This window comes from Hakea prostrata, chromosome 5 (genome assembly GCF_041222555.1).
Source record: "Hakea prostrata isolate BN-2017 chromosome 5, UWA_Hpros_2, whole genome shotgun sequence".
In the NCBI taxonomy this organism is placed as follows: Eukaryota; Viridiplantae; Streptophyta; class Magnoliopsida; order Proteales; family Proteaceae; genus Hakea; species Hakea prostrata.
In genome coordinates, this window is record NC_142604.1 from 11,928,459 (window position 1) to 11,947,390 (window position 18,932).

At 39.5% G+C, this 18,932-nt stretch overlaps 1 protein-coding gene across 1 annotated transcript; it reads left to right on the plus strand.

The window, feature by feature from the left end:
* The first annotated feature begins 4,059 nt into the window (after nt 1-4,059).
* On the plus strand, nt 4,060-7,633 carry LOC149015157 (receptor protein-tyrosine kinase CEPR1-like). The gene is made up of 2 exons (XM_089156928.1): nt 4,060-6,573; nt 6,724-7,633. Exons 1-2 carry the CDS (start codon nt 4,092-4,094, stop codon nt 7,113-7,115), a joined length of 2,874 nt encoding a protein of 957 aa, XP_089013054.1. The 5' UTR covers nt 4,060-4,091; the 3' UTR covers nt 7,116-7,633.
* Nucleotides 7,634-18,932: the final 11,299 nt, after the last annotated feature.

An 18,932-nucleotide genomic window follows, 5' to 3' on the forward strand; every position in this document is an offset into this window, starting at 1 on the left:
ATGGAAGATGATTGCCCCAATCCTCCAACAAGAACCGTAGATCGGTTGGAGATGGTGGGGGCGAAATGGACAACCAATCCAAAGGGAGAGAAGGGGGAATCCTTTAACTCACATTTATGGATTTTGAGAATAGGATAAGGGTAAAATTGTGATTTAATAGTATGATTAATGCATGCCGGAACTTCATTTGTCTTTTCTCTAATTGAGGGTATATGGTCATTTCCTCTCTAACGATAACACCTTTGGAATGGTGTTAGTTTGAACAAGACGCAGATGCAGAAGTTTTTTTTTGTTTTTTTTTTTTTGGGCCGGGGGAAGGTAACTTGTACTATGACAAAAAAAGAAATTACAATCAGAAATAGGTCCTTCCATTGGTGTAGAAGGGTGTAGCCAAGCCAAAAATTCAGCCCCCCTATTAAGTTGACGCACCGCATGATAAAAAACACAATGTTGGAAACACACTGCAACCTCTTGGATATCCCCGATCAACTTCGTGACATACTAATGAGCTTTGTACTGACCCAATATCATGGCGATAGCCCCCCAAGAGTCTGATTGGACCTGCACCAGCTGTATGACTTACTTAACAACCAACACCAGCCCTTTGTGGAGAGCAACTAACTCCATGCGAAGGATATTTTTTTTACAAAAATCACCCACAGCCGCAAAGACAACATTACCAAATGAGTCCTTTGTAAGAATACCATAGCTACCCGCGGCCGCAAAGACAACATTACCAAATGAGTCACTGGCAAGAACATCATAGCTACCCCTATCCTCAACAATAGAACCATCATAGTTTACAAACAATCCAACCACTGGGTGATCTATTCCAACAAAGTGCACGTTGAATAATATGATAAAAATCTGCCCGAAATCTCCAGCGGTGAAAAAGTATATGTTGTTATCGGAATCGGGGATCCGGAGAAGCTCACCCAATAAAATTGTTGAGTCCTATCTACCGCATCATCCCGATTAAGATGCATTGACGCCCACTCAATTTCCTCCTCCTATCAAGAGCGGTCGCTTTTGCGAAACCCGTTCAACCGAACGCAAACGTAATTTATGCACTAATATAAACCACACCCGATTTTAATACCAAAATAAGGGATTGGAATGTAAAATTTTCTAAGATTCAAAATAAAACAAGAACTTCTGCCTCTTAATAATAATAATAATAATAATAATAATAATAAAAAAGCAAGAACCTATTTATTAAATTATACATTAAGTTGTATGCACCAAATTAAACACATTTTAGGATCAATTTAGTGCCGAATTAGATATTTTTTTATTATTATTTTTTTCTTTCGAAAACAATCCCGACCCTAATGGCAACCGAACGTTTTCCACCAAGAATTTTCCACTAATAATTCAAGCATCTTGGATCATGAAAAGGAGTTGACTTTTAAGTATGGTCTATGAAACTATGAGTCTCTCCACTTTGAAGGAATAATATGAAATGTAAAGTCCTTCGAGTTCTTGTGAACCAATCATTCCACCATTCTTCTTTTTTTCTTTTTTCATTTTTGGTGAATAATGAATGATCCTCTCATCCTCCACACTTCTTCACGGAAAATACTAAACAAAAGTTGTATGGTATCTTTTTTGCCTTTTCAGCACCACCTTTCTCACTAATGCTGTATACACTAACACACTACCTCATACCATAGAAGGAATAATCACCCATTTGTATATGAAATTAACTTTCACAATCGTTGGATCAGAGCACCTTTAAATAGCATCAAATCTACAAAACTTATTCCAATCCGACTGGTTTTAGGGCTTCTCTCATTATTAATTATAACCATATCAATCACAGATGCCCCTATCACAAATTCGAACTTATCCCTTAGGGTTGTTGTAAACTTGTAATGCCAATGATATTATAATGCATGATTATGATAATTTACTCAATGCATATTTTCTACATATCAATATTAACAATAGGGTCCTCACCATATCTTTGTATGGGAAATTCATACAAAATTCAACCAGATTTTAAATAATTATGTGGATTTGTGAATATAGAACCAAGAACCAAGAATGCAGGTTAAGCCTAGGGGTGTCAATTTATAACCCCAATCGTTAAAATCGAACCTCACCGGCCCATTATAGCCCGAACCAAACCTTAATGGGCCTAATTGGGCTGGGGGTTGTGGAGCCCACACCAACCCGAAACCGAACCGCAACCCGTTTTGTTATTTTACATTAAATAGTATTTGAGTCATTATATTACCATTAGGTAGTTAGTATAGACAATTAAAAAAATTAAGCATTAATTCAAAGATCAAACAGTCATTTTCCTACTTAATATATAGGTTCTTGATTTTTATAGAATGGGTGGGCTTTTTTTAATGGAAATTGACCAATAGCAACTTTGCTTTCTATATAATTTTTACTTTTGTTGTAGGATGCTCAATTGTTTCTTCTTGTTTTTTTCTTACACACCATAAACCATTAGTCAACCTAAATCTAAACCATTAGGCCAAACCGTTAGTTAGCCCGAACCCAAATTGCACCAAACCGAAATCGGCCCGAAACCGTTATTTTGCAATTGGGCCGTGTTTGGGCTAGGTGTTTTTCAGCCCGAAACCACTCCAAACCGCACCATTGACACCCTAGTTTAGCCTAAGGGCAGATTAGGTTTTGGAATTCTGAATCTTAAGTAGGGTTAGTCAGATCCACATCGAGACCTAAGGCTAAGCTAACTCGACCCAATCCAACCCTATCTTCATCTTTCTCTCCTCCTCCACCCAACTTGACCTAGCCCAATTCCTACATCCCCTCTCCCCCTCTTCAGGGTCTAACTCAACTTGGCTCTAAGAATGTGGCCAAGGCGGACAAGACCTCAACATAGCAAAAGAGATTTAGGGTTTGATTAGGATTTAAAGATTATCCAAGCCCGTTGATGGCTCTGCCATTGGTGAGGAAGAAGATCCGGACTTGTGGTCGGTATTTATATCTTTTTCGCTGATTTTCTTAATACAAACGATCTTTTTGTGGAAAAAAAAAATTCAACCAACTCAGCATTGTTTTTTTTTTTTTTTTTTGGGTGAACAACCAACCTCAACATTGTTACTGCATTATTGGGACAATATAGAACATTAATCTTGTACGAACTTTTTACTAATCAAAGCATCACTTAAAACAACTTCTATGCTAATTTGACCAATGGTATACCTCTCTTGTGAAGCACTGGAATAAGGATTAGGGAAAGACTGGAAGAAGCAATTTGCATCCATTTGGTGTTTTTTAACAATGAAATCTTCAATGGAGGCCAGGGATCAGAGGTCCCATGCATGCATCTTTTGTTTCTGGCTTTTTACTGCCAATCGAGACTGGGCTTATTAGCAGAAGAAAAATGAGGACTAGGAGGAACAACCAATACAGAGTTGCCACGTGTCAAAATATGATTCCCAGCATTCAAATGGGCCCCCATAGCTTTAACTGATTGGACTAAATAAAGTTGGCATCTTTTGCTTTCTTTTCCACCTTCATCATTGAGATAGGATCCTTTACCCTAATGCTTATCCCCTGTAGATTCTCTATTCATGGGCTTAAATAGCCCACCACTTTCTACAGTCTTCTTCATTCCCTCGAGGCCCAATATAACCCCTATCTTTGGCCCATTAATTACAACTCACCCTTCCGTTCCCTTCCCCTGTCTTTGATGGCATAAGAAAGCTAGCCAATCACTGGGGTTGATGCCCAGATCAACATTAACAAGTAAAAAAGTGGCTTGAATTTGATATGAACTGGTGATTATAGCAGTGGACCCTGTTGCTTCTTCTAAATGACAGTTGATTCAGAATTTTTGTCGCCTTGCACCTCTTCCTCCTTTGCTTACTATTTTACTATTGTTCCTGCATGCAATCTCCTTGCCTCCTTTAAGATCAACACTGCTTAATATTGCTGCAACCAATAAGCCAATATAATATCTCAACCTTGCAATTCTTTCATTTCCATCTCTTCCTCTTCTTCTCCTAGTTTGGAGACAACTACCACCTTCTCTCTCTCTTCATATATTTAATATCTCCTTCATTTTATTTTTTTAAATTAATCCCCTGACCAACCTTACCTGCAACAAGATGGGTTTCCCATCTCATCTCTTCATCCTCATGTTGGTACTTCTTTCTCAACTCAATCTATCCTCACAAGCCCCAGATGCTAATCAGTCCCATTTCTTCACTGTCATGAAGGAATCACTCTCTGGCAAAGCTTTGTCTCGTTGGGACCTCCAAGCTCCCTTCTGTGACTATGCTGGAGTTGGCTGCAATGATCAGGGAGATGTTGTGCATGTTGATGTTTCTGGGTGGTCACTTACTGGTCATTTTCCTGCAAATATCTGCTCTTATCTTCCACAGCTTCGTGTTCTCCGGCTTGGCATGAACAACCTTCATGGTAATTTTCCGTCTTCCATCGTCGACTGTTCTGTTTTAGAAGATCTTAATATTTCTGGGTCGTCTCTCGTTGGAACACTACCTGATTTCTCATCTCTGTCGTCCCTCCGAGTTCTGGATCTTTCTTATAACTTTTTCACTGGGCAGTTCCCCATGTCTTTCACCAACCTCACCAATCTAGAGATTCTGAATTTCAATGAAAATAGCAACTTTACCTTATGGCAGTTACCTGAAGAGATATCTCAGCTGACAAAGCTCAAATCAATGGTTTTGTCGACAGCCATGCTGCATGGCAAAATCCCAGCAACAATTGGGAACTTAACTTCACTTGTTGACCTTGAATTGAGTGGCAATTTCCTTGATGGTCAGATTCCTGTGGAGATTGGAAAGCTCAATAACTTGCAGCAGCTTGAGCTCTACTATAATCTGCTTGTAGGTGAAATACCAAATGAGCTTGGAAATCTTACCCAACTAGTTGATGTAGACATGTCTGTCAATCAATTGACTGGAAGGATTCCAGAGTCTCTCTGTATGCTTCCGCATCTCCAAGTACTGCAACTATACAACAACACCCTCACTGGAGAAATTCCAAGCATGATGGGGAATTCCACTACATTGCGGATAATATCTCTCTATGACAATCACTTGACAGGGACAGTTCCCCAGAATCTCGGGGCTTCATCGGATTTAGTTGGCTTGGATATGTCGGAGAACAACTTATCCGGGGAGTTGCCACCAGAGGTTTGCAAGGGAGGTAAATTGGTGTATTTTCTTGTGTTGCAAAATCAGTTTTCGGGTCGGCTGCCTGAAACTTTTCAGAATTGTAGGTCTCTTCTTCGGTTTCGAGTTAGCATAAACAATCTGCAAGGCTCAATTCCTGAGGGGCTTCTAGGTCTTCCTCATGTGTCAATCATTGATTTGGCTTTCAATCAATTCGAAGGTCCAATTTCAAAAACGATTGGAAATGCTAAGAACTTGTCCGAGCTGTTCATACAACAAAACAGGATTTCAGGTGTCATACCGCCGGAAATCGCTCGAGCTGTTAATCTGGTGAAGATTGATCTCAGCAAGAATCTCTTATCTGGACCTATTCCACCTGAAATTGGAATCCTCAGGAAGCTGAACCTATTGCTTTTGCAGAGTAACAAGATAAATTCATCAATTCCTGCCTCACTTTCTTACTTGAAATCTCTAAATGTTCTTGATCTCTCAGACAATCAACTGACAGGGGCAATCCCAGAAAGCCTCTGTGAATTGCTTCCCAATTCCATTGATTTTTCTAACAATCAGCTCTCGGGTCCAGTTCCTCCGTCACTAATCAAGGGAGGTTTGGTAGAAAGTCTTTCAGGCAATCCAGGTCTATGTGTTTCTGACTATCCTAATTTATCTGATTTAAGCTTCCCTCTTTGCCCACAAATTTACATCAGAAAGAGGAGTGGCTCTACCTGGATAATTGGACTTTCGATTTTAGTAGTAACCATTGGAAGTGTCTTGCTTCTTAAACGTTGGTGTAGCAGAAAGAGAGTGGTGGTTGAACAGGAAGATGAAATGGTGTCTTTGTCCTCCTTCTCAAATGTGCAAAACTTCCACAAGGTCAGTTTTGATCAGCGTGAGATAGTAGAGGCCCTGGTTGACAAGAACATTGTTGGACGTGGAGGTTCCGGAACTGTTTATAGGATCCAGTTGAGCAATGGAGAATCTGTTGCAGTGAAGAAGTTGTGGAGTCAAAAGACGAAGGACCCTTCAACAGAGGATGATCAATTGGTACTAGATAGGGGACTAAAGACAGAGGTAGAGACGCTGGGGAGCATCAGGCACAAGAACATCGTGAAGCTCTACTGCTACTTCTCAAGCTCAGATTTGAATCTTCTGGTTTATGAATACATGCCAAATGGGAACCTATGGGATGCACTTCACAGAGGAAGAAACCTACTGGACTGGCCAACCCGACATCGAATTGCGCTCGGGGTTGCACAAGGTCTAGCTTACCTTCACCATGATCTGATGCCACCCATCATTCACAGAGATATCAAATCAACCAATATCCTTCTCGGAGCAGATTACCAGGCCAAAGTTGCAGACTTTGGCATAGCCAAGGTCTTGCAAGCAAGAGGGTCAAAGGATTCTACAACTACTGTTATTGCTGGGACTTATGGGTACCTTGCCCCAGGTAGTCAAATTACAATTCAACTCAATGCATCATTATTATAATTTTATCGGTTTAAATCCATGAAGACTTTTGGGTTTTCCTTTTATGATCATTCTCAATTCAATGCTCGTTATTTTACAGTATTTATCACTGTTGAAATTTTAATGGCAGAGTATGCTTACTCGTCAAGGGCCACAGTCAAGTGTGATGTCTATAGTTTTGGGGTAGTGCTGATGGAGTTGATTACTGGGAAGAAACCAGTGGAACCAGAGTTTGGAGAAAGCAAGAACCTCATCTATTGGGTCTCATGCAAGGTGGAGACCAAGGAAGGAGCAATGGAGGTTCTAGATAAGCGGCTCTCGGGACTATTCAAGGATGAGATGATACAGGTGCTCCGGATTGCCATTCGTTGCACCTGTAGCGGACCTGCGCTCCGCCCAACCATGAATGAGGTTGTTCAGTCACTGATTGAAGCAGACCCTTGCAGGTTTGGTTGTTGCAAATCATCAGGCAAGATCAAAGACTCATCAAATGCCACCAAGACTAAGAACCCTTCTGAGTAATGGCCAATAGAAGGGAATTGGATGAGGGGTAAGTAATTTGTAGAATAAATATTGGACTAAAAATGAGTTTGTTCTTCAAATTACTAGAATCCTATTCTCCATCAAGAATAGCTTTTTACCCTCTCACTGTAAACTAAATAGGACAAATTACAAAAGGAAGGATAGAAAGAAACTAAAGAAAGCAGCACAGAGATTCTGTCTTTCAAACTCCTTTTTCGTATTTTGCTTTTTGTTCTTGTAAGTATGTGAAAACTTGGGCATTATTGCTGCTTCATATTAACGCACAGTATCTATATATTCCATAGATCCCAAAAAAAAAGTCTCATTTCTCTTGCTTTTTGTTTAGTTGATAGTTCTTTTTCTATACTAGTTCTCTCTTTATTTGATGAGGAGAGTGACACAGCAAGGACTCAGAATTCAGAAAAGCAGAGGAAGGTGGAGGTTTTTGATTTGCAAAGTCGTCTCTTTTTGTTAAGTGGGATTCCTAATTTTTGAATTTAAAAGTCTAGATTCGTAGGGAGGGCCCAGTTCATATGAAGTATCCATTGTAGTAAAGATGAAAGGAGACACCAGTCACACCACTGAATCATAAGTTTCTTAGTCTTTGGGAGCCTGATTATTTTGTTGAAAGATTAGTGAGAGCTGCTCCTGTTGAGAACACTTTTCTTTGGTGTCTCACTGTGAGATTATACAAATTGTTTGAAGCCCATGCCCGGCCCACCTATGAAATGGGCTCATGGCCCATGGGCCAAGACAACAAAGTCTTAGTCCTTTGCTCTTAGCAGCCCAAATATGAAATCCTGACTGACAGTACCATGAAATTCCATTTAATGAATCTGTCAGAAATTTGTGCAGCACCATCTCCGTTGCAGTGATCGACCATGGGAGATTCTTGTCTTTTTTTTTTTGTGGCCAACATGGGAGATTCTTGTCATGAGGCGCTTATGAGTCATGGGTCCGGTTCTATCTAGATCGATGGAGACAAAATTGCTTCTTCTGAGATCTGCGGGGACTGAAGCAATGTTGGTTTTGGTCACACAGTTCTCAATGAAGGTCAATGTTGAAAATATGAAAACTTATTTCTGACCATTCTGGGAGGGACGGTGGAATGTACTTTTCGGTTCCAGTGCCTTTGTCTTCTTCCATATGAGTCTGATTTACCAAAAAAAAATGCTAATTCCTGCTAAATCAGACTCATATGGATTCATGGAAGAAGACAGAGGCACTGGAACCGAAAAGTGCATTCTATGAGTCTGATTTAGTAGGAATTAGCATTAACCCTGTGGTGCCAATCCCCAACACAGATTCAGTTGTACTACTATGAGGATTCTAGTAATCCAAATGCAGGAATTTGTAATAGAATATTTCCATATATTCTTTCTTTGAGAGGAACTGATTCTCAAAGAATTTGTCCTGGAAGAACCCAAGTGACTAAGGAGTAAGGATGGACTGAGGAAGGGAGATGCAGAATTTGGCAAGAGATTTGAAACCTTATGAAAGAAGAGGTAGGATCAGTGGAGGGGCTGGAACTGCACTAGAGTTCGATAAATTCCTATTGTATCAATATTGATCATTTGTAGAACTAGAATTTTTCTTTTGAGTTGATGTGTAGAACTAGAATTTGTAAAATATGATATTCATTCTTGAAAACTTTCATCTGTATTTGTCGTCAGAAAAACAGTAAATTAGCAAATGGGAAACATGATTAAGATGTTTGCATGAAAAGGGCAGCAACAAATGTGCGGTGTCACTCATTTTGGTGTTTTCAAGAGAGTGAGAGAGGGAGGGACACACAGAGGTATAGAGGTATTTTAGTTCTTTACCAGAAAATGGAAGAAATGAAATGGTTGAAAAAGGCCTTCCACCAGCCGAAGTAAACACAAAAGCGTGTTAAATGACTTAAATCAGCCGCACAGCAGAGGAAATCAGAGAGAGAGAGAGAGAGAGACATGACAAAAAAATAATAATTTATAGAAATTCAAATTCCATTTTTGAAAGATAAAACCGTTTCTTGCTCTTTTAATTTCTCTTTTTTCCCACTCACAGAGTCCCATTAGGCTACATTACATCAACCCTCCTGGTCCTGCCGTCCTGGGCCTTCTGACTCCTGGCTCGCTCTCTCTCCTTTTACAATCAAGAAAACTAGAAACCGTTCATTGTTAAGCCATCTTTCTGTATCTCTAGAATTTCCCGAAAAGGCCAAACAACAGAGATGGAAGCGACGAAAGAGGACGGAGGACACAGCAAATGGTGTGTGAGGACAGTCAGAGTCAGTAATTTCTGTAGAACCCAAAGGCGAAAAGTGAAGAAAAGAGGGTCTCTGGCTCCTTGCCTCTCCTTACTCCCCATTCCCTTGTTCGTGTTTGTTTCTGTTATTGTAATTGTTGTTGTTGGGTCTTCCCCGTTCCCTCAAATGGCTTCAGAAAACATGTCTTCTTCCTCCGTCACTTCTTCTTCTTCCTTCATTTCCCCCAATGACCCAACAACCCTTTCCCAGGTTCAGGACTCCTTTGTGAGCGGAAGATCATTTTGGTGCGTCTTCAGATGAGGGGTACAATGTAGCTCTGTAAAATCCCATCATATAGAGTAGAGAAGGCACGCAGGATGGAGCCAGGCAGTAGAACTTTGTTAGTTTTTATTTTTGTACACAGAACCCCCAACCCCACTTCATCCCTTTCTCCCTTTTTGTTCTTTCCATTTGCAGTCCTGTTCCTCTCCCCCCCCCCCCCCCTCCCCACTTTATTTTCAGAAAGAAAAAGAACGAAGAAGAAGCAGTATCAGAAGGAGAACAGTCGTCATCGAGCATTGATCTTGCCGGCTTCCGCTATCATCATCGTCGGTGGAACCGCGGAAATAATGCAGCAGTGTATATTGCGTGATGGGTAATACTCAATGTGTACGTATTTGTGTACGGAATGATGATGTATGATCGTATGATATTGGTTGGATTGATGATGAATGGTAATGATGATGATGATGTATTTTCCATTGTTCCTTCTCAATTTTCCGCACAGCTTTGGTTGGTTTCATAAATTTATGACTTTTACTTTTCCCCTTCGTTGATTATCTATCTGTTCACCATTTTTTTTTTAAGTTTGAATATGTTTGATGTTACATGTAATGGATGGTGGGTAGGGGAATCAGGGATTGTGTTCTTCGACCTAACCCCTTTCTCTTTTCTCTTGTTACTTTTAGGAAAGTTAAGAAAAGAATACCATCTGAAACATCTATATCTCAAGCAACATGAGCTGGTAGCTAAAACCCCTCCAAGAAAAAGTAGGAGAGGACTAAAAAAGTCTTTAAGATGTGCATTTTGTGGGTTTGGCGTTTTGTATGTGTGAGCCTACATTGAATAGAATGATTTTCGACTTACTGATACAGTTTTGGGTTAAGTGCCTTCATAGAGCAGTTGAAGTGCTGCCTTGCGAGTACTAAGTTTTTTCTAGTGCTGTTGTTTGATTATCTCATTCGGTTCCTATGGATCTACATCATTTTACTATTTTCCCTTCCGTAGTACTAGTTTAATTTGGTTCATTAGGACCACTTGTGGTGCAATTATGTCCTCATTGACGGTTAAATGAGTGATAACTATTATTGGGAAAGAATATTGGATTGGTGTTCCTTTTATTTTTGCTTTTCCCGGGATTTCTCTGTATAGCCTGTTGAAATCAAGATTGTCCTTCCAATCAATCGTCTAGTTATAAAAGATGATGTTAGTTAATAGGATGGACATCTGGTTTGGAGTCGCAGTCATTTCAGTGATAACAGTATATTCACTTCATATCACGAACTTTAATTTTCATCACTCTCCTATATTTGTTGGTTGCTGGTGTTTCAAATCATCTTTTGCATTTCTAGTACTGGTATCCTCTGGTGAAGTTTGGTTTTGTTTTTTTTTTCTTTTGAGGAGGGAGGGGGGGGGGGTTTTTGTTTTTAGTACTTCATTTGCAAGGGGCTTTCAGTATACTGTGCCTTTCAGGTTTGATTCAGCATTTGTCTGCTCACAGTGTAAAACCCATAGTTTTGTTCTGTAAGCACAGCTTCTAGATGTTGTCAAATGGGTAGAGTTGCTTGTTGATAAGGGGAGACATTCTGCTGTGATTCTTGAGAATCAGCTGAACCGATTAGAATGTTTTATAAGTGCAGAAGGAAAGCACAGTGACTCATTGGCAAATGTAAATGGAAACATATTTTTGCTTGTTCCTGAAGTTTGAAATAGTGATCCCCCCTCTTGAGATGTTAAAGCTTTTATACCGTAACTAGCTATTGCTAAACAGTATGACCATTAGTCATGACAATTGCCTTTAGGTTTGTGGAAGAAACATGTTAGAGCACTTTTGTCCTATCGGTTGGTTTCTTGCAGAATACAATACCTGCTTTGGAAATAAAAAAGAATCCACCATCTTATTATTGCAGGGGTAGTTTGTCAAGAATATTCATCCATTGTTCATTCACTTTGGCAAAGTTGGGCTGGTTTCATGTGATCATCCAGCTGATGGTACTTGACAAAAGTCTAAGAGAGCTTGAGGCTGATTTCAATTGTTTATCTGAATCAATACAGCACATGTTTCAGTTTAATGTAGGTAGACTGGGATTGCCTATTCCATAACCCTGCATATGGGATGGATGTTTGAAATTTTCAAGTCAATAGTTACAATACTCCTAGCTCTCTCCCTGAAACCAACCCCCCCCCCCCCACCACCCAAAAAAGAAAGACAACCTACAGATACAAACTGCCAATACAACTGAGGATCATATTTTTCTATTTTTTTTTTTGGTGGTTGGGGGGGGGGGGGGAAGGGTTGGTTACAGGATTTTCTGCTATTTACAGATAAGAGTATGCAATGGGCTTATAATGTGGTTTTGAAGGTGTCTACATCCTGTTTTTTCAGCATTGAAATGATTTCTTAATTTCATTATTCTACTAAAAAGTAGAGAAAGAGGGGGTGGGGACCCTGGCAACTTCCAGGAATTCTTAGTAGAGCACTGGGTATGCTTATATTGTATTCATCGGGTACAATTTTGCATTGATCTGTAAGATTCTCACTACAAAATCAATATCAGTTGCCAGAAACATAATTAGAATAGAAGATACAATTTGGTGCAGAATTAGTCCTTGTGAAGGAGTTAACAACCATCTTGGGCATGTCATGCTGTCTCACTGGCAGGTGGCTATTAATTAGCTGGTAGAGTGTGTTATAAAATGCTTTGTCTAAGGTAAAATAGTGGTGAATACTTGGTTAAAATTTAAATCAAAGGTGAATTTTGAAGTGTGCACATGTTGAAGCTGCAGGAATGCTCCAAAATGAGAACTACAGTGCAGGAAGAACCCCAATCACAGCAATATCCAAGCCTTATTCCAAGTTAACGAGCACAGCAATAGAGGGATTGACTTTAGTGGCTCGATTTAGTACTGGTGACGTATGTTTTATTTGTAGGGAGGAGAGACACCATCACAGTGACAACTTAAAAAATTCAATTGATGTCAAATGTGGGGATATGAGCCCGGGGCAACGCCACGGGCAAGCGGGGGGCCGCCCCGGCGAGCAAGCGGAGACAGCGGAATCGGCCGCCCGGCGACGCCCAAAACGACAGCCCCGCGGCCGCCCCAACCCAACACCCAGCAACCAGCAGCAAGCCGGGACAAGGAGCCCCGGCACCGGCCCACGGGCAGGCCGACAACGGCCAGCGCCCCCACGAGCGCCACCTCAAGACGCGCCAACCACAACGGGAGGCGAGCGGGCCAGTACCTGCCACCCCCCAAAAGCAACCACCAGCGCGCGCGCCCGGACCACACGAACGCCCCACGCGACCAACAAAAAGGGCAAAAGGGCGCAAGCCCGAAGGAGACGGAGGCAAAGGAGGCAGCATTAAGGAGAAGAAACGAAAGCCACCCAACCCAATGTTGTGAGAAGTTCCCCCCCGCCCTCCTCCGGCGCTGAGGAACCAAAGTGGGGACATGTCCGCAGCGCCGACACGGCGACCCGGTGGGCTCCTTGGGTATATGTCTCTCATTACAGTCTAGTGATGGAGTTTTAACATCTAATCAGTGATCATAAAGAAATAATTGATGAATAGTGCTGAATACATAGTTGTCAAGGTGTCCAATCTCTTTTTTCAGGTCCAAGGCGACGACATGCCTTGTTGACACTTCACAAGTTTATGCTTGTTTATCTAGGTTTGTTTTTTAATGAATGCTTTGATTATATCTAATACTCGATAACTTTTCTAACTACTCACCCCCCCCCCCCTTCCCCCCTTTTTCCTCTGCCTTAATAGCTTTAGGAGCACTAGTAAACACCTACTGGCTCATCTCAGTGGCACTCTTTGGTGATGGACTTGAGTCCCACTTCATGGGTGGATCTCCTTTTGTGGGCGTTGGACCATTTCTGTAGTGTCCCACTTATGATGTGGAGGCTATTTTGGTAATTTCCAGTTTTATGGGCATGGGGTCCAGCAGTGTTACAAGGTATGTAGCGCTTGTCCATTTTGGGTATATTTTGTGTGCTTGGAGTCCATTTGAAGGTTGGATGTATAGTGAGAATTTCACGGTGGATTATTCTGTCCATGGGCACCAGAGGGTATGGGAGACCACTGTGTAGGATGTGGAAAACGTAGTTTTGATGCTATTTTTGTTGACTTCTGCACTTGGCGACATAAAATATCACTCTATCGGTTCTCGTATGCTCTAAACTTTACAAGGATTTCTATGAGTGCAGCAGCTCTAGCCAGTTACCACTCTTATCCATTTTAGGTTTCACTTATTTATTTTCTTAATTTATATTTTAAGTTTGAGTTTGTTTCTGTCTACTGGAATCTTAACTTGAGTGCAGGTCTTATCATGTTTCCTTTCTTAGATTATGTCAGAAGTCAAAAACTGTTGTTTAACAGTTTTACTTCATGAGTTGATGTTGGTTTCATTGGAGAGGTTTTCAGTTGCATGTTTAACGACTCAGTATCTTGATATGCTTAGGAAGTGTATGGCTAAACTGTTGGTGTGGTTCAATCTGTGACAGGAATTATCTATTTTGGAATTCAGGTTAAGAGTACTAACTAGTTTGGCCATAGCCAGTTTATCTAAGCTTCTAAGGCATACTGGATTTTTATTCTGTTGGAGATGAGAGAAACTATACTTATACAAAAAAAGAGAGCTTCGTGATTTTTTTTTTGTGATCTCTATATATGTGAAACCATGCTGTGCCTTCTCGTTTCACTTTTTTTGGCAAAAATAACAAAATATGGTTGCTACTATGTCATAGCTTTGATGCCTACTCAGATCACTTGATGGTGTGATTCTTCCAAGTTTGTTTACATATAGATCTCCATGTAAACTTACCAATTATTTGAAGTAGCTACTGTGATTCTGGTTGCCTACTCAGATCAATTGATGGTGTGATTCTTCCAAAGTTGTATCTCCATGTAAATTTACCAATTATTTGAAGTAGCTATTGTGATTCTGGTCATAGTTTTTGAAGCCATACACATCCATTTTATGGGTTGCGTGTTCTGATTTGTTATGATTAATGTTCACTTGGTCAGGTCAAAATTTTTCCTTTTGATGGGGGTTGGGGGGAGGGGAGGAGAATTTGAAAAAAAATCATATTACCAAGTAAAAAATATATATCATTGAGATCAGAAAATTTATCCCCTCTCCCCCGAAATAAATAAAATTGCAACTTGAAATGTATAACCTATTTTCAATCAGAAAACTTGAAGTATCACAATGAATGAGGAAACAAATTGGGGGTATTCCAACGAATAGGATCTGGAAAATGAAATTGGGGTTTGTGTGATATAGAGAACTGTTTGGTCCATTGGGGTGTTTCAGGATGGAAGGGAAGGGGAGGAAGCTGTGCCTATTCAAAGGAGAACTTGTCAGACACTCTGATGAATGAAGACAGGAGAAGAATGACTTCCTGAAGAAGAAAAAGAAAAAAGAAATTCCCCTCCATTAAATGGCTCTGTTGTTTGCTGGTCAGGTTCTCGATGTGTGTGCAATAATATTTACCTGGGTTGCTGCTTTGGGTGCTCTTCTTCTTTCTCTTGTACTTGGTGTTTATCTTTCATTGCTTGGTAAGGACATAGTTAACTCATTGATTCTCTGAAGTTTGAAAACAATTCTTTTTTTTTTTTCTTTGAGTTACTCTCTCGGGCCTTTTGTTTAGAATGACTACTAATGTGCCCAGTTTAGATTTAATCTTGTTACACCATTCTGATTTCCAATAGTGGGTTTTCAAAAAAAAATTCTCCTGTTTTTTCCCTCGACATTTTCCCTCATACACCATAAACACATCTAATGAATTCCCGGTAAATCTCTATGCATCAGGAGCGATTTTAAATCTGATCTATGCATTCTACTTTTCTACTTGCTAGTCATAAATCTTTTTTGGTTTCTATGTGCATCAAATACCATCTTCTGTATTTGTCACTCGGATGCTAGAGCCCTTCCCATAATCCCATTCTGTGTGTAATGCCAAGATCCCCACGGTGTCTTGCACTGAAGACACCATCAATATTTGTTGGATGTGTAATTTTATGACTGATTTCGAATTTGTTTACTTAATTGGATTCTCAGATAATATCCGATCTAAATTCGAAGTAATTAAATGGATAAAAATATCCGAATCTGAATTGGATCTTAAACTTATTCTTGAGTATTGGGTTCAATGAATGTAATGGTGTATCAGTAGTTTAATATAATTAGTTATTATTAATAAATATTAATGAAGGAAAAATTATGTATTCTTCAAAGTTAAACTTTAACTGGGTACGGATGGTATCTATCAAATATTTAATCCAATCGAGTAACATCTGACTTAAAATTGGTATATTCGAATTCAGAAATTCGGATGCTTTTAAATGGATATGAATACAAATCAAATTTGGAATTTTGACCATCCATTGACATCCCTAAAAATGAATTTCAGATTTGAAGGTTGGCTATGGTACAGAACTAGTAATATCACAATGGTAATTCAATTTATCCACCATTGTACAAGCTGAATTTCTCGTCAGCCAAGATAAATCAGTCAGTATTTTAAAATTGTTGCTGTGATGGATCCTAATTTTCTTTTACCTGACATAAATTCACTTCTGTTATTTGCATTGATCTCAACAAATCATAAAACCATTGGTTCGTCACGCACCCCGAAGTGGGGAGGGAAAGATAATAGAGTGATGGCTTCCATGACAGGAGGGGAGAGAGAGAGAGCACATACTATATCAGATGTTTATTTAATAGAGAATGGAAGAGAAATTGTTGGGTCTCTGCTCAGATCATTCCAAAAACAGAAGCATGAAGCATGTTTTCTTGCAAAAATAAATTAGCTATAAATTCCTGCTACTGCAGAAAGCAAATCTCCAATGCAGCAGCAGGTGTGGCAAACATGAAAAGAGAAATTCAAAACCTGAGCTCACCAGGGTGTTCAGCCATTTGCAGAGAAAAAGGTGAATGCTGTACGTATTGTGTAGGTGGAGATGTCTTTTAACCCACCATATCATAACATGGGAGATGAAAGTATGAAACATCAAAATAGCAAAATAGGGAATCAATGCAACCAACTGAAAACCCAAACAAGGCTCCTTTAGGAACTAAGATAATATGATCATGGTTTTACTGGAGAGTAACGGCCACCTGCAAAATCAGATGCTAGTTCAAAATCATACATTGCCCCCAAGAAAAACAAACTCATCTTTTTATCCTTGATGATCAGCTTTTAACACACCCTCTCCCTCTCTCTCTCTCTCTCTCTCTCTCTCTCTCTCTCTCTCTCTCCCCCCCCCAAAAAAAAAAAAAAAAAAAAAAAGAGCCTATTAGGATCTGCAACCACCAAATTCATTGTGTCGCCCTGTGCGAATGATATAAGCTTGGTTTGTATCATTGTTTAGATGTAATTCAGTTATTTATTAAAAAAAATAACTGTTTTTTCTTTGTTTCTTCTTTTGGGGTGGGGAGAGGAAGATCACTTTCTTATCAAAGGAGACATTTGTGCTTCTCTAATGTTTTTACACCACACAACAAGGTTGAAGTCTACCTCTAAATACTGATAAAATGATTTAGATGTGACACTCCAACCTTTATTGTATGGTGAAACGTTTAGGAATACATACCTCTCTCCCAACAAGGAGGTGATCTGTTTACCACAAAAAAAAAAAAACAAATTGTACCGGCACCTCAAAATAGAGGCTTTAAAGCACTGACATCCCACTTTATGTTTAAAAAGCACAAAGACCCAAAAATTGGATTTTTATTGGATATATTTGTCAAATTTGTCACTGAAAATCTTTCCAACACTATTTATTATAGGAATATTTTTGTAAATAAACAATGATTCAACTGTTTTTATTGATAAATTTGACAAAAATATCCAATGAAAATTCAATTTGGGAGTCTCTATGCTTTTTAAACATAAAATGGAAGTTTCAATGATTTAAGACCTCCATTTTGGGGTACCAGTGCAATTTGCTCAAAAAAAAAAACAACAAGGTGATCTAAATAGATGCCAAGACTAAAATGTTACGCATTAAATGCAATAGCACCTGCTGCCAACGGTCGATTTCACAGCAATGTGTGGAAGTTGAACTGCTGAATAAGAAGTTGGTTGGAGAGGGAAAGTAAAAAAACTACAATGCCAACCCATATAAGCAACTTTTGAATGTCATGACAGTAGTAGAGATAAAACAACAAAACAACTTCAATCTCATGCTTAAAAAGGTGAATATAGCTAACGTTAGTCCAACCCTGGGGTTCTGAAAGCCTCAATTCCAACGTTGCTAACGTTGCTCTACTTTTCTTGACTGAAGAAAACTATTTCATGGACTGGTCATTGAAGACGGAAATAATATGCAAAAGAAATCTGCAGGAATTTATTTATATGGTACGCCACAATTGCACAGGTCGCAAATCCTGAAATCCACTTTTAATTGTTCATGAAAGTTGCAGTCGAATCCCATAAGCCTATGCAATGTGGTGGTGAGGGTGATTACCAAGTTGATGGCATGCAGGTTAAGACGTATAATTAAAGGTATTATCTCCTCTATGTAGTCTACTTAGGTTCCAAACAGGATGATATCAGATAATATTGTTATAGCTTATGAACACGAATTGTTCCATTACATGAAAAGGAGGAAGAAATGGAGAAATAAAGTTTCTAACACTTAAATTGGACATGAAGTCGAACCCAAAGCCAGCAAGGGGGGAGGGGGACCAAGGAGGCAGCAGGAAGACGAAATAAAGGATTATCTCCCTAGAGCTACAGGTCCAAACAGGAGATACGATAATATTGTTATAGCTTAAGAACACAAATTGTTCCATTACATAAAAAGGAGAAAGAAATGGAGAAATAAAGTTTCTAACACTTAAATTGGACATGAAGAAAGCCTATGATAAAATAGAATGAGCATTTAAAAAGTCTGTATTTATAAAAATGGGATCTCTGGAAAAGTGGGTGAGCCTAGTAATGAAGACCAAAACCTCGGTATGGGTCAGATAGAGGTGGGTTTGTGCCTTCAAGAGGCATTAGGCAAGGGATCCCTTATCTCCATTTATATTCATATTATGCTCTCAAGTACTCACAAGTCACATCTATTATTTCAACAGGCGAAGAAGCAAGAGTGTACCAGGGAGTCAGATTCAGGAATAGGGCACCACCCATATCACACATTCTTTTTGGGAATGACTGTTTATTGTTTTCAAATCTTAATCATATACATATATACAACCTCAAAGAATGTGTGAAGATTTATTGTCGAGCAAGTGGGGCAGAAAATTAATCTCAACAAATGCTCACTCACATAGTCGCATTTAGTCCTAATACT